This window comes from Mangifera indica, chromosome 11 (assembly GCF_011075055.1).
Source record: "Mangifera indica cultivar Alphonso chromosome 11, CATAS_Mindica_2.1, whole genome shotgun sequence".
NCBI lineage: Eukaryota > Viridiplantae > Streptophyta > Magnoliopsida > Sapindales > Anacardiaceae > Mangifera > Mangifera indica.
Genome location: NC_058147.1, coordinates 10,988,672 through 11,005,622, shown reverse-complemented (window position 1 = coordinate 11,005,622; position 16,951 = coordinate 10,988,672). Strand labels below are relative to the sequence as shown.

At 31.6% G+C, this 16,951-nt stretch overlaps 3 protein-coding genes across 3 annotated transcripts; all 3 read right to left on the bottom strand.

Annotated features, from left to right (window-relative positions):
• Window positions 1–1,769: 1,769 nt before the first annotated feature.
• On the bottom strand, window positions 1,770–2,153 carry LOC123228706 (ethylene-responsive transcription factor ERF019-like). The gene has a single exon (XM_044654178.1). It carries the CDS (start codon window positions 2,151–2,153, stop codon window positions 1,770–1,772), a length of 384 nt encoding a protein of 127 aa, XP_044510113.1.
• A 5,387-nt stretch (window positions 2,154–7,540) lies between these two features.
• Window positions 7,541–8,321, bottom strand: LOC123230062 (ethylene-responsive transcription factor ERF019-like). The gene has a single exon (XM_044656162.1). It carries the CDS (start codon window positions 8,186–8,188, stop codon window positions 7,745–7,747), a length of 444 nt encoding a protein of 147 aa, XP_044512097.1. The 5' UTR covers window positions 8,189–8,321; the 3' UTR covers window positions 7,541–7,744.
• A 3,001-nt stretch (window positions 8,322–11,322) lies between these two features.
• Window positions 11,323–14,383, bottom strand: LOC123228807. The gene is made up of 3 exons (XM_044654256.1): window positions 13,849–14,383; window positions 11,821–12,081; window positions 11,323–11,736 (listed from the first exon to the last, which is right to left on the bottom strand). Exons 1-3 carry the CDS (start codon window positions 14,263–14,265, stop codon window positions 11,548–11,550), a joined length of 867 nt encoding a protein of 288 aa, XP_044510191.1. The 5' UTR covers window positions 14,266–14,383; the 3' UTR covers window positions 11,323–11,547.
• Between the last annotated feature and the right edge of the window lie 2,568 nt (window positions 14,384–16,951).

Sequence of the window (16,951 nt, the reverse complement as noted above, 5' to 3'; positions counted from 1 at the left end):
CCTACACGATGATATGGAAGAGTCTGATGAATTTAATAGATCAACATGAAAATAGTAATATTAATCATGGTGTTAATGAGGATGATCTTGCAGATGCGTCTAGTATTGAACCAATATTAATTGCAAGGGATTCTGTAGGTAGGCAAAAAAAAAAAAAAAGTTCATGACTGATTAGTCTAATTACCATGCATGTAACACCCGAGACCATGGCTGATTTACCACCATCTATTGCCATAGAGAACAAAATGGTTCATGATTTAATGAATTGGCTATCTCATTTTCTTACCCATCCAACGACACATAACACCAATGGAGTGCCAAATGACATATGAGGTTTTCAAGTAATGGATATTTTTAGGGATAAAGATGCATTTCAAGAGGCATACTTTGGAGACTCTGTTTGAATATAAAGTTTTTCAATAAAAAAGACATAAATGGGAGATTAAATGTCTTGATAAACTATGTCGATGGTATGAAAAGATGATAAGATTGGAATGTTGTAAGCATTTTCAACTTTGCCTTATAAATACTCATCACACATGTTCTAGAAATCAAATCATATATGCTACGTCATAAACGACTACGTGTTTGTGCAATAGTATAATAATTAAAAACAATGTTTATCATGATAAATTGAGTATACAGTTAAAAAAAATTATTATCAATTTTGTAAATAAGTGCAAGATTGATATATCTTATATGAAAGTTGGAATGTTTAGAGTATTTTCATGTTTGATGTACAAATACTCACAATATATATTTTAGAAATCAAATTATGTTGTATCATAGACAAACAGATGTTTGTGCACCTAAATGACTATTGAAAGAAGTGTTTATCACAGTGGAATTAGTAGATAGGCCAAATTATAGGAAATTATGACTGATTTTGCAAAGATGAATAAAATTGATATGTCTTATACAAAGACGCGGTGGGCCAAAAACTAAACACTAAACACTTTGAGAGGTATGCTTGAGGAATAATTCATGTTATTACCAAGATATTGTTATAATTATAAGCTTTGTAACCTGAAAACCATAACACAAATTAGGGCAAATGTTGAACATCGATGAAAGTTTATTTTCATGTTGGTGAGTTGTTCTATAAGAGCATTTTAGGATCACATTCCTTTAGTAGTTTTCATTTATGGTTCATTCTTAAAGAAGTATGCATATCGGAACATGATTATCGTTGTAACCAAAGGTAATAATAATAAGAATTATCTGTTGGCTTTTGGCGTGAGAAGTAGGGAGGAAGCTGAGTCCTAGACGTGGTTCCTAGACAAGGGGAGGGATTTCATTGGCCATGTACCTGATTTGGCAACCATGTTTTCTTATATGTGGACTATGGTTGTTACTGACTAGGAACTATAGTTAGTCTAATTTCCTAGATGTAATGGGGACAATTTTTTATGCGAATTCTAATGTGACTATTTACCTACAAAACATAGCCTTCAAACAATGGACAAGGCAAATTTTTGTAGTTTTGAATGCCATCATGACAATCAACGTTAAGCAGTCACTGAATGCAATTGCCAATATTGTGTGTGGGTTACCGTTAACTATACTTATTAAATTCATAAGGATACTTCACCGAGACAATTTTACAAGCGACGAAACATTGCATGTAAACATGTAACATAACAAAGATTCTTCATCTAATATTTTACAATATACAACAAAGATACGAAAGACCCCAAGACTTCACTGTATGTCCTACATTCTTCTCCTCAACTGAAATGCTCAGCTCCTTCCTTTCCCAGCAACTTTGATTAACGTTCCCCCCGAAACAGAGTTTTTAAGCTCTGAATTACGCTGCTTTCACCAACCTCCCTTTCATCTTTTCCTGATGTACTCCCTATCATTTGTTCATCCATCCCCATTCCAGCAACGAATGTAGCTTCTTGCGCCGACTTCGGCGACAAGATATTCACGTTATTCACACAACTAGAATTCGGTGAAGTTAAGGCCGGACAAAGACAGCGGACGACGTAAACGATAGAAAGCGACGTTGTAGCATAGGAGCCTAACCAGGGCTGCTCTTGTGAGCCTGGAACACTTATCTCAGACACCCATTTTTCCCATTTTCTTCTGTGGACTCTCTTGTGTTTCTTTTCAGCCATGCTCGGACCACTCTCCTCTTTAGTACTTGTCATGCTTTTTGGTTTGTAGAAGATGACGTGGAACAAGAGCTTATAGGTAGGTTGAAGAGGAAAGACAGAGGCCAACTAGAGCTAGTGGCATGGAAGAGGGTGAGAAAGCCAAAAATTTCAAATGTCAAAATAAGAGAAAGGTTTACCCTACGAAAATAGTAGGACGGTGCTCAATTGGGCAAGTCCAATGAAAACATTAAATGTTGAGACATTAAATTTTAACAAGGGTTGTTGTCGCTCAACTCCCAATTGGGCAAGTCAACCTTTGAGGCAGCGGTGGATGCAACTCCAGCCGAATCGGGTTCATGTCAGTATTCAACTTGTACAAAAGTCTAAATTGAGTAAATTTCAGTTGAAGATTGATGTTTTGTCAGTGTTTTCGTATTAAAACACCATTCTATGAAGATTATTATTCTTCTTAGACGAGTATGTTAGATTTGAACAATTCTTTTTTTTTCAATAATTTTTTTAATTTGAATTATTATACTGTTTCTTTAATGGTATTATTTATCAATGAAATGAATCAAATTAAATTTGAAACTAATTATACTGAATTTGAATCAAGCTTAAGTTAGTCTTTGTTCAGTAGCACTTAATTTGAATCCGTCTTACTTTGAGGTATGAAATAATATCTATTAGGTCCTCTTATATTGGGAAACTGGAATGTCACGCCTCCTCTGTTAATTGTTTATCAACAATCACCCAGAATTGGCCAGGTTTAAAGTTGTAAAATAATAAGTTTTGAGCAATTCAACAAAAGACTCGCCCCGCAACAACAAACGTACACTATACACAGCCACGACCATTGTTGTGTCGATTCCTCTATTAAGGTAGCTGATTGGACTCCACCAAACGGAGCAGTTCTGGGTGTTATCAAAATCTTCAGACAGTAGATTTTTTAAAGCTTTTGTGTACAATCTTCCACGAATCATTGTTAGTACTCCGAATTGTGAAGACGATTGAGGACTGAATGTGACAGTGTCTCTCGTTCTAGCCCCAAATTATTATCCAATATTTTGTCACCATGCGAAGTATGCAAACAAATTAGTTAGAATTTGAAAGGATTGTTTATTATAATGTGTCCACATAATTATTAGTTGACAATAGAATATGAATCTTTTGTCTCTGTTTTACTTTTTGTTCATTTTTCTCTCACATTTGTTTAATTGTTATTTATGATAATTTTATCAAGACCTTATGCATTATGTAAGTAAAGTTATATATTACTCTTCTCTTTTTCTTTTAATTTTTTCATATCCCCATTCTTATTTTTTATTAAACATAACTACCATTGAAAATAAATAACAAGAGAAAAGATGTAATACTTTCAATGCAAGAAAATCATGATGAAAACAATACAAAACAACCAATCAAAGAAAAATAAAATTGTATAAACTTAATATTTTCTTTATATTTTGTAGGGTGCATATGATTGGTGATTTCCAAGGTAAAAGTAAGTTGAGGATGGTCATGAGGCTAGGGGATCTATTTAGAGTTTTTATGATTCTTTGTGGTATTAGTTGTTATGTTATACCACACACTATATTATAGTTTATTATTTACGATTGTAATGGACATCTTTTGCATGCATAGTAATGAATTATTTTGGATTGTTATTGTGATGGATTTTATAGAAAGACGTTTGAAGTTGTTTTGTTTCCATACATGCTTATTAGTTAAGAGAACCAGCGATGTACATTCCCTTCAGAGGGTAGTCTTCTAGACAGAGGTCTTACATTCATATTGTGAGTTATCTGTCGGATTTTGGTAAGAAAATTAACATTTTTAAATCATATTCACATCATATGTAACAATGGTAATATAAAATTTACATGTTGTTTCAAGAAATAAAATATAAAAATATGTAAACTACCTTGTATCTTATAATTTGATTTGAAGTTAGGAAGCTTGAATCACTAAAATAAGTGATCTTTTGACTTACACCCTTTAAGGAAGAAAAATGGAAACTTTTCCCTGAAAAAGGAAGAAGAAGAAGAAAAATTCTCTAATTTTCTACATTTCTCTCCCATTTATTAAATTTAAACTTGATATTTATCTTGTTAAGCATGTGTCCAATTTCTATTGGCTTATAATTAAGAGTAACTAATATTTTGACACATGTTGATTAATTTGTGCCCAAAATTATATGTTCCACTTTCTAAACAATTTCAAAAGTATAAAATGATAATTTTGCCCCTTTTTCGAATCTTATTCGAGAAGTACCATTTTTATCCTCAAAAAGTGTTAGCCAATCGTGGATAAATATTTTTATCTTCATAACACCATTTTCTTCCTTGAAATATGGGTGTGACCTTCAAGGTTCATAGTGACGTAGTCGTGGACCCTATATCGAACGATACGTTTCATTATATCACTGTATAACCCAAAACTGTCGTTAACCGATATACTTCATTTTCAACTACAAAACGAAGCTCCCACAGATCATGTGGTGTCATCTAGCAATGTCTAATAACTCTTACATCATAATGAAGTACAAGTTTCACATAATATCAAATGACCCTTTCTTACTCACACTTACCATGTAGTCTAATCCCTCCGTCATTACATCTCAATTAAACTTGGATTCATGGAATGCCAAAATCCAATATTTAATCTTTTCGAATATCAAGTCATACCTCAGAACGTGTCACATCGAAACTCTTCTCATGTGGACTTTTATCTACATTGGCTAGTGTTTTAGATTTTCATATTTCTCGATATTCGTATGAAAACTTGAGAGCAATCGAGTTGACAGATCCCTATATGATCATCACTTATCCTCTTGCTCAAGAACATATGATCAAAGCGGCTTTTGAATGAGACATGATTAGCCTCGTGGTATACACCATATGAACCATATGTTCTGGAAAAAAACACAACCATTATATCTCAAGTTACAAGATCTATACACTAATATGATTTACGATGTATCATTGATTACATATTAATGCCCATGTGCTCATCGTTCAATGGTCACGTTCGATAAACAATATAATATAATAACCTTTGATCAGTTCTCTAACCATCAAACAGTTCTATTGTTTACCTATGTGTATATCCACCATGTCTAATATCATCCACTGATATACTGTGGTGATATAGCATACACCCACTATGCAATACTATTACCTAAACAAATTGTCTATGTAGGGAACAATTTGATGATATTTATTAAAACTTATCGGGATCTTTCACATGCCATATGCATGTAACTAATGTAGATGTAATATACAACTACAACATAGATATAAAAATGACATAGAAAATATGTAAAATATGATAGAACTCTTTTTTTTTATTAATAATGTATATGCAAGATATATAATCTTTGAAACCAACAAAACGATTGGTTTTTAGGGCATATTCTAATAAGAACTCCCACTTGCACTAAAGCCAATCATTGTAGTACCTAATGCCCATCGTAGAAGGTAGCTCAAGGGGATGGACAATTTGATAACTTGTAGCAATTATTTTTGAAGGGACAACAATTACATCATAGTGATTAACTGTTGTGTTTCACTTATCCAGGGTGAGTAGCACATCTGTGGAAGCAATTTTGGAGCAAGTCATGAGAAAATGCTTGTGTTGAAGAAAAATTGAAGCAAACTTTCTTAAAATGTTGAATAGATCTTTTCGATGATCTTCTTTCTAACACTAAAAACTGTTGATGTGGTAATCTCCACCAATATAGGTATGTAACTGTCTAGAAATATCATGTGAGAGATGTTACCAAAGTACTACTAAGAGTGTCAATGTAATTAGCAAAAATAAAATAAAATAGTGAACACATTAGATAGAGAGAGAAAGTTCTTTAAGTGGTTCAATGTCTAACCAAAACCTAAGTTTACTATTATATTTTTTACTTGTCTTATAATGTGTTTACAAAGAATAATTTCAAAAAGTAATCGAGAGTCTTTTAGAGAGACCCTTAAAAGTGTATATTCTATAAGCTTAAAAAGATGCCAATGAGAAATTCAAAATTCTCTGAGAGAAAGCTTATGGTATAGAAGGGTTAAAAATAAAAGAGGAAGAACATATAAAAATTATGAAAAATATAGATGAGACTTGTATTCTCTAAATTGAGAGAAATATTGATGTCACATTATTTTCAATGTAATGTTGTAGTCACAAATTCATCATAGGGATATCAATGTCTTGATAATCACTCTAGTAGTAGCCAGTATGCTCCTAAGCATGATACACATAGCATATCCTAAAATGATTAAAACATCGTTATACATATGACGATTTTATCTCACCCACAAAACAAGCTTGGAAATGAAATATCGTTTTTCAAGAAAACATGTTTTACCTTTCTCCTTTTTGTTCAAAGATTACTTGAGATATTGTGACTAGATTCTCTTTTAGAAATGATTTTAGAAAGATACACTTATCTTAATGACATTTATTATTAATGAGTGTGCAGCAATGTATTTAGAAAAAGATTAAATATTGATCAAATAAACTCAATCGTTTAGTCTAACAACAGTCAAACCATTTGATCAATAATCAGACTAATTAAGTGTTAAATAAAATATTAAAAATAATATTCAAAAGTTTTAGTATAATTAATCATTAAATATATTGTGTCAATTGTTATAATATTAAAATTAATTTAATTTGATTATATACATTATATGATTTGATGGGTGAAGCGTCGGGCTCAAGTTACGGCAATTAACAGTTCACCCAACTGGTTGAGGCTAGATTTTAAAACTGTGATGTCGATCAAGATGGCCACTAAAACAACAGTGGTATACCTTTCAAACTTAAATATGAAATTCAGTGGACGTTTCATCATGTAAACATAATTTTAATCTAATTATAGTAGATAAATAGTATATTATATTATATATCAAAAATTTAATTTTTGGTATTATGTACTGAGTATCACATTATATTGTATAAAATAAGTTTAAAAAATAAAATAATAAAAAATTTTAATTGATACATCATCATTTTAAAAAATATTATAAACATATTTAAAAATTTAAAAATTTTTATATACATCCTATTTTATTATCATTGTTGTTAAAAAAATATATTAATCTGTATCAGTAATATATATTATATCATAAAAAATAAAACATATAATATATCTATTATATCAAATTAATTTAATATACTTTATAATATATAATATTTTTTATTTATATTATAACATATTATATAATATACATGATATATCCTAGGATGCTTAAATAATAAATGCGATGGTCCATTTACATTTAGAGTTGCTCATATGTGGAGTGAAGTCCGTCGAATAATATCTTATTAGACGTATAGATGACGCCATATAATACCAGGGTAAACCCTCACACTCCATTTAATTCAACACCAACCTTAAACTTTCAAGAACCTCTTAAAAAAAAAACCTGAAAATCGAAAAATTTATACTAAATTTAAATCCAGAATATTCATTAATTAGTATCATCAGTCATCCTTCTGATATTTACAATACGACAACGATAAAAAACTCCCCCAGATCTTCGCTGCATGTCCTACGAATTTTACTTCGGTAAACTGAAAAAAAAAAAAAATCCTGAAGAACAAGAACTAGTAATTGAGATAGCCATAATCTTCAACTGAAATGCTTAGCTCTTTCTCATCATAACTCTGATTATCATTCCCCAAAACGGCGTCTCCAAGCTCTGAATTATGCTGGTTTCATTAACCTTTCTTTCATCTTTTACCGGTTTATCCTCTATCATTTGTGCATCAATCCCCATTCCAGCGTTAATGGCAGCATTTTGAATGGACTTTGGGGACATAATATTCGCGTTATTCACACAACTGGGTGGTAGCAGTTCAGGGAAGTTAAGGCCTGACAAACTCAGCGGACGACGTAAACTATAGAAAGCGACGTCGTGGGCTACCGCCGCCGCTTCCTGCGTAGCGTATGATCCTAACCAGAGCCGCTCTTTTGAGCCTGGAACCCTTATTTCAGACACCCATTTGCCCCATTTTCTTCTGCGTACTCCCTTGTATTTCTTCTCCAGCTTGCTTGGACCACTCTCTTCTGAGCCGCTTTGCATCATCAAGCTCTTCGAATCTTATGCGTGTGAAGAGAAGAAAGAAGAGTTATTCTATATAAGTAGGCTGAGGAAGAGAGGAAAGTCAGAGGGAAATAGCAACTTGCGATGAAGGGATGTGACTTCTTTAATTTGTTTTAACTGTTATAGAGAGTCAATGGAGGTAAGGGAAAGGTTTTATCTAAGGAAAAATGTGGACGGTGAATCCAAGTCGGCTGAGAGCCTGAAGGACAGGACAAGAAACCACAAACCATAACTTCTATTAAATGTGGAGCCAATCTGCAGCAAAAGAGATATTTCTAGAGGAACAGGAGAGGTCAACACTGGAAATCCAACCATGCCCACTCGGCAATTTTGCTTGGCCAAGACACTTACTCCCACCAAGGTTTAGTCGATTGATAAGTTCCACCCATGAGGTTTCAAAAATCTAAATGGCCACCTATCATTCAATTCAGTTAAATATTTTAGTTAGTTATAAGATAAAATCGTTATTTTATTATTAATATTAAAATAAATAAAATTAACAAATTCATTTTTTACCTCATTAGTTTAAAAAACTGATTATTTCCTCTATCCAAAAATTTGAAAAATTTATTTTTTCTATAGGGTTTGATTTTTCCAAATCCGACGACCACTCTAGGAAGACCATCGATAGGCCTAATCGTTAAAAGATGCTTAAATCTATGTGACATGCACGGATCTGTGTGATCCAACCATTTCAGCTCCTAGTGGTTTCCATGCCAAGAAACCACTAAGGAGGGATCTGACCTTCCTGAAAAGATTGTTGAATTTAGAAAAATCAAACTTTAGGCGAAAAATATAACTTTTTAAACTTATAAGTAAAAAAAAATTGTTAATTTTTTAAATTATAAGGCTAAAATATGATATAATTTTATTTATTTTAATATTAATGATAAAATAACAATTTTAACTTTATAACTAATTGAAAAATTTAATGAAAGGCGAATGATGAATGAATATTTAAGTTTTTGAAACTCCATAAATGGGACTTTGGTAATGGACTAAACCCTAGGTGAGAATAATTCTTTTGGCCATTTTGCTTTCCTAGCCACAATGTCATTTGATCTTATGGATAAACTAGGGTAATTTACACCGTATCATAGATTTCTAATCAGGGTTTCAATGGTTGTGTTTTTGTCTAAAACAACTTTGAATCTTTTAAAATTTGCATAAAATTTGTCAATGGCTTTGTGTTAGCATATGTTCGGAACTGATGATTGGTGAAATCAGGTTTCAAAATGGGTGATTTTATTACCATGCATTATTCGCAATAAGTATTCAGGTCACACATGGTGAGAGTTGATGAAGGTGGAGGGTTTTTAGATATTTTCCAACTACGTGAATGTACACACTTACAGGGGTTATTGACTTTTTTTTTAAATATATGAGGGTTTTGTACGTTTCTTCAAAATGGAAACCACACATAATTCGACTTTATTGATATTTTCTTGTGCGCGTCTTTATTTTCAATATGTGACGTGTAATGTTGACTTTTTTGTTATTTTCCATTTTGATGTAATTGTATTTTTCACTAATAGGTTCTTTAACGATTTTTTTTCCCTATAAATTAAGATATAAATATTATAAAAATTAATCAATTTGTTAATTTTTTTTTTTTGTGCAAAATGTAGCCTCTTGGTCCAAGAGAGAACGTGAAAAACCAATTGTAAATAACAAATTTTCAAATTGTGCTACTTTAACATTCAAGTCACCAATTAGGACCATCAAGATCAAGATTCAAACTATATTGACAAATAAGTAAAACAAACTTTTCAAAACTATCTACTTTTAAACAGTTTACAAATTTAGAGAAATCCTACTTTAATAGAGTATTAATACACTTTATTTTATTGAGAGAAATATCATTCAATTTAACCCATTTAAGAGCTTGTGTCATGGGACTTCGATTCAATTGCCAGACTGAAATGCAACATTATCTTCTCGCTTCCCACTTCAACCCAATAAAGGATTTAGGAGATATGCTTAGATGATAAAGATATTTAAAACTAGGGCGACAAAGGAAGATGAAGACAGTGCCATCACCATGAAAATTACTCCATTAAAACGTCCACATGTTGGATGGTTGGCCTAGATATATTAGAAATATGAATGGTAAGGTAGGATTTAAGTCCTACCTCTGAGATATACGGATATGGAAGATGACGTATAAAGTTTGGCTAATATATTAATGAATTCTATTATTTATGGAAAATAGTCATAATATATCCTAAAAATTATGAAAGTCAACTTCAATCTAATCTAAAATTGCTAAACCCTCTCTAAAATTTTAAACTACCCTAAATTGTAGGAATAATGTCCAGCCAAATTCTACATTAGCAATGGAAAAGCCAATTAACTTAATTGGCATACATGCTATTAACTATTATTTTCAATAATAAAATTTAATAAAACAAAAGCCTAAAAGCAAATAAAGTAGCAAACAAGTTAACATGTGGTTAATATTCAAACAAGGGCACAATATGATTAGCCTCAATGACTTGACTAAATTCATTTTGCCTATCAAATTAAACACTAAAATTCCAGCCTTTCAAATTTTCCAGACCCAAATATCATTTTCTTTCAGTCATCTTCAAATTTGTAAAGTGCATACCAAATTACAGCCCCTTGTTCCATTCCGTATACTTACAATTGCTTCATTATAACCATATGCCTCAAACCTTGACAAAATAGAGACTTTTCCCTAGTTTCAAAAATTGTCAAAAACTTCATCAACCTAATAAAGTCTTTCGAAGATACTCAATACGTTATGCAACACATTGTGCTAGAAGACAACTGACTAATGCAAGTATATCGCAATAGTGCGAGTAGAATACACTCTCTTAATCATTGGCTGATTGCATTGCAACACGATGCACAAAAGACTATTTCACTATTAAAATTGTCAAAAATCCCACTTAAAAAGAGAAATTTTTTTTATCTATTTTCAAATCAATTTTCATATTATTTGACATCAAAAAGTTGAAATTTCATAATGAGATCAACCGTTCATCTCCAAACATAAAACAGAACAAGTAAAGCATACGATATAAAATGTGTCAATTTTAAACTCAGTGATGTTGACATCAATATTAAAAAAAAAAAAAATTACAGATGTGTTGTACAGAAAATCAATCTTACTGAATTTGGAACATAAATAAAAGATCAAATCATCCAATTTTCATACAATATACAACAGCAAGTGAATATATTTGAAGGTTCAATGAGATTGTACATCAAAATGTGTTATGACTAAAAAAGGAAAAAATTACTCAAGTGTTGTACAAAAAATTAATCCATTTTTCTAGAGAGAAATTCTTCTCATTTTTTAAGAAAAATGTTTAAATCTATTTTAAAGCTTTTGAAACAGAATAGATAAAGTCCAGGAAGCCAGTTCCTTTGAGAAGGCCCTTACCAGTCAAGAGTTCAAAATCTAACAACAAAAGAAAGCCAATTACAGCAGCTTTCCCATTTATCAATTCATTTGTTCCAGTGAAGCCAAACCCCTCTAGATCTTCATCGACCACCATTTTCACCTGTAACATACCATGAACAAACAAATAAAACAGGAGAATCAACAAGCTACTAATTTAATGCACAAATCTGAGCTATGTATGAACCTCTTCAACGTTGACATCTGTTGCAGTTACTCCGGGTTGAGCTTTCCCACTAAAAACAATCTCTGCAGATGCATCCGAACTTACAGCTCCTCTCATATTGATGTAAATATTTTCTTCATCAGTTTTTACAGGATAAACAAACAGTGTCCTTAAAGCAGGAGTAAGTAATCTCAGTACAGGGTTTTTCGGATACCATTCTTTGATTTCTCCAGTGCGAAGATCAAATGTGCTATCAGTTGTAGGGCAAACTATACAACCCTCCTGCAGAAAAGAAGAGACATCTAGTTTTCTCTCTCGCCTGGAAATGGCAACAAGAAAGTTCTAAAAGGACAGGGCATGAAAAATGACTCGAAAAATCAGCCATAAATTGATGGATCCACAGTATTTTTCACAACAAATCTGTACTAAATCATGAGTCCAAACTGAAGAAACTACAGACACGACACCCTTTGTAAGGCTGGAAATTTAAAGAGTTTCCCAATTTGAATTTTTAGACTTAAGGAAAAGCCATTCATGGAATTAAGAAACATACAGTCCATTGAAGCACACAATTTTGGGTATTAAGAATCAACAAGCTAAGATCAATTCACTAATATTAATTAGTGGAAACAGTTTATATTAAACCTCACTGGAGCAATACATATCTTTACCAATGACATCTATAGTTGCAAGATATATTTAAAATACATGTAAGATCTCCCCTCTTTCATAAAAGGCAAAGGGGAAAAAAAACCTCAATACGATCACTGAGATAACAGTTTGAACTATTTTCTACAAGTTAAATAGGAGACAGGCACATGTCAATTCTTCTATATTTTCAAGTGCCCAAAACCTATTTTCCATCTTCCTTTCTGAGCCACTCAATAATTGATCATCTAAGTTGCAGTCTTCTCCTTAAGTGTGGAATCACAAAATCTATAACACATTCTTACTGTGTGCAGCAAATCTGATGTTGTTATCTAAAGAGTACTAGCTCCATTGTCAGCAGTCACTGACTCACCATGAGACAATTCATGCACTCGGTAATTAGCATGAGCCATAAAGTCCACAAATTGGCACTTCTCCAACCAGGAAAACAGTGATCAGATCACAGGAGCACTCCATGCCCTGTCTAATGCCACTTTGTTAACCAATAGAAATTCTTCAAATACCAGAATTTCAAAATTTATAATCCGAAGTGCCAGAATTCAGATCAAAATTAAGGCTGACAATTATTTCTCAATTACCGCAGGGAATCCATAACACCAAATTCATAAGGCAGACCTGTAAACTACTCAGCAAGTTATACTTAAAGCACTTCAGTACAAAACAGGAAGTACTTCAGCTAGACGACATATTCCCACAAAGAGGAGCCAAACCAAGTTTGTTGACAAATAATCAAACACCTCACCCAATTCAAAAGACCAACATATATCGGTAATCCCACATGAGCAACACCAAATTTATCATTCAAAGTTTGCTTTCTTTGCATAACAATTTCTTCTTTTTCATCCATCATTAAACATGCATACTCACTTCAGAAAGTACTTGTAAAGCAACAATTGTGAGAAAGCCACACAAAAAGAAACACTTTCAAATGCTCCATTTTCCGTAACATAAGACTTCATTATTATAATAAGTAATCACATTTTTAGCATTTACAAACCATATCCCTAGGCACAACTATTCTATTCCGTCACATTATTGTTGAACAAGCACGACGCTCTATGTCACAAAATTCTAATAACTTGAACAAAAAAAAATATTTTTTATCATACAACTTTCAAAGGACGAACTTTGCTCTAATTATACTCAAAACTTCTCACTGGTAACATTTTCCAGGGATTCTTTTCATATAGGTACAGAATTGAACCCAAAACACAGTGGCTTCTCCTTACTACTCACATTCAACATTAAAATTAACATAATATCACAAACAGTCACATTATAATCTAAAGGGACTTTTCCATCACGAACACAAAGTTATGTGATTAGAAATTTGAAGGAAACATCACCTTGGTAGAATTTCATAGGAACTTCATCAAATACCTGGGTAAGTTTGGCATTGAGCAACCCTTCAGTATAAGCACCTTCAGCAGGAGACTTATTTTCGATAGCAAAAACTTCATCTTTATACCACAAAAGCAATATCGTCTCCCCATCTTGTATAATCACACGCCGCTCTCCCTTCGGCAGCGCCGCCAACGGCACAACCGGTACCCAGTTGTCTCCCCCGTCTCCAGACGCCGAAGACTCCTCCGCCACCGACACTTCCGCCGCCTTACACGTAAGTTTCCGGCATGTGGGTGTGGTTTTTGGAGGAGCAAAATGGTAATTCAGGGACAATGCGTGGTGGGTGGTTGGAGCATGAGGACGGAACGGTAAGGCTCGGCGATGGGTAGTGGAGGAGGAGGGTGGAGAGGTAAAAAGGTAATTTTGTGAGTAGGCTGAGGGCCTGGTTGCCATGGAGTTTTTTGTGAAGAAGAGAAGTGAAGGTGAGTCGGAGAAAGTGAAGGATACGAAAAGTGGATATTTTGGGAGCTTTGAAGAGGTGTTTTGTGCGACTTTCTGAGCCACAATTTTATATATTGTATTTTAATTTGAGAAAATAAGAAAATAACAATCTTTGATGCTTTTCGTATAGCAAAACCAACTTCGCTATGACGGGATATTATTTTTAAAAAATAATAGTTAAATTTGGCTACATGATAAATTCGTTAATATGGTTAATGAGTACGTTTGATTTCTAGTGAAAGAAAAATTATTTGGTTTTATTTTTTATTATTTATATTATTTTATTTGATTTAATAATACCGTAATAGTGATATAATAGATAATATAAGTGATTTTCATTTTAAGTATTAAAAGACTATTGAAGTAATCTTGATTTTATTATAATTATATTTTTATTCTTTTATTAAAAAATATTATTTTCAATTAATAAAAATATTTTTAAAATAATTATATATAAAAATATTTAAGTAAAATAATATGCTAATATTATTTTATTACCTCTAACTAAACATAATAATTATTTATATTTACTAAATTTTATAAAAAATAATAATATTAATTATCTATACTCAATAATCTTCTAGGTAATATATCATTAAAATACTTTTTCAATTTTGGTAAGGCTAAAAGACTATTTTCCACCCACGTTTTAGTCTAATCTCAAAAATATACTCTTAATAATTTAAAAACCAAAACACCTATTCATAAATTAACTTTTATTAAAAATTTTAATTACAAGTAAAGGTAAAATCATTATTTTACCTTTCATGTTAAGAAATACATAGTTTTTATCATTTTCCTCCCTATATTTTGAAAAGTGTATTTCAACCTAGCATCTCAACTTAAAAAAAATGATATTTCACCCTCACAAACTCTTAGAGTTTCTTCTCTTCGACGACAACGATGATAATGGTGATGGTGACAACGACCATTCTCCTCTTTTCTCTCTTTGCCATCTCTGATGATGTCCCATGATGGACAAATAAGCACCGTCTCAACAAATTGAAGATGAAGAAGCACCGTCTCTCCCTTCTCCCTTAGGTTGTAGTTGTTTATATGGGTAAGTATTTGAGTTTTAAAATTATTACAGATATATTTTTGAAAATATACTAAAATTTGGGTGGAAAATATTCTTTTACCCTTTTGATAATAAAACATACCCAAACTAGACTCATCCTATGGCTTATATTCAGGCACTTTTAGATCTCAGATATTAACAATGAACATTTAAAGTAACCGTGATAATTTACATTATCAAGACGAATTTGCTTTAGATTCGAAGGAAAGTCAAATTGGAACTCCGCATGTTCTATATAATACTATATAACATGCTAGACTATAAAATTTAGATATAGTAAGTTCCAACTTACTTTGTTAATGTATGTATATCATCATTTCAATACAACTATATAAACCTATTTTTCGTAAACAAATTAAAACATACTTATATGTGTCATTATACGATTAGATGATTTTAAATTAAAGATAAAATAACATTTAATCACATGATGTCACATATAAATATATACCTATTTATATGAAAAAAATCGATATATATAGTATTACTCTTATTATTTTTTTTCTAACTGATTTTTGCTAATAATTAGAATCTAATTATTTTTGCAATAAAGTTTACTATCAATCTCTCCTTGTTGAATCGATATAATTAATTTATATTATATTCTCGTGTTATCCGGTCCCATAGTTTAAAAGAAGGGAGAAAATGTTTAATACTACTTTATTTTTTATCTTCAAATATACACTTGTTACAACCCTCATAAATAACTATGTAGTATTTGATTATTATATATAATAATTCAAAATCTTATTTTTATTTTTAATTAATATTAAATATATTTTTATTTATTAATAGTTATTTTAGTAAAGAATGAAGGAGAAATAATACATGTTTATTACGCTAAAAATAATGGAATATATAAATATATAACTTTAATATATGCTTGATAATTATGTTGAGAATAATCCAATACATCAATCCAAGAATTAACATATCACTATAATCAAATTATATTTTAATGTTACTTTTTATCAAATTTAAACCCATTCTATTTAAAACTAAATAACAAAACATCCTCTTATTTTATATCTGTTTTTCTCTAACCGCGATTAATCAATAATTAGGATCCAATATAGTTATAAATATGTTAAAAAACTCTAGTACCACTAGACCTTACACTTGAAATCACTATTAAGTTGTGACATATCATCCTGTGCTTATATTCTATGAGATTTATCAACTGTATCTAATTAATTATAAATAATTATTATGTTTGATTGATAGTAATAAAAGAATATTGTTGTCTAACATTGTTCTTCAACACGCCTTCAACAACCACTGCTTGCAATGTTATTGCCCGTGCTCCTTGGCTCCGATAGTTTGCCATTAAATTGATGGAGAAATCCAATGAAGCAAAAGAAACAACTGATTCATTCTCTGCAAATTCTCTTAGGATTTGGTTCAATTTCCTCACCAGATCTTCTACTACTTGCACCTGCATATTGTGCATAGAGTCGACACACCCCGCAACATTTCACCTTGCAATCTTTCGCCCCATACTCAACAGGGTAAAAGTGAAACGAGGCAGTTGTACCATCAAGTAGCCTAGCATTTAAACAG

Excerpts from the sequence above, each read along its gene's own strand:
- LOC123228807 (XM_044654256.1), bottom strand. The coding sequence starts at position 14,265 with ATGGCAACCAGGCCCTCAGCCTACTCACAAAATTACCTTTTTACCTCT. Across the intron at positions 12,082-13,848 it reads TCAATGCCAAACTTACCCAG|GAGGGTTGTATAGTTTGCCC; the intron begins GTATTTGATGAA and ends TCTTTTCTGCAG. Across the intron at positions 11,737-11,820 it reads CAGATGTCAACGTTGAAGAG|GTGAAAATGGTGGTCGATGA; the intron begins GTTCATACATAG and ends GGTATGTTACAG.
- LOC123230062 (XM_044656162.1), bottom strand. The coding sequence starts at position 8,188 with ATGATGCAAAGCGGCTCAGAAGAGAGTGGTCCAAGCAAGCTGGAGAAG.
- LOC123228706 (XM_044654178.1), bottom strand. The coding sequence starts at position 2,153 with ATGACAAGTACTAAAGAGGAGAGTGGTCCGAGCATGGCTGAAAAGAAA.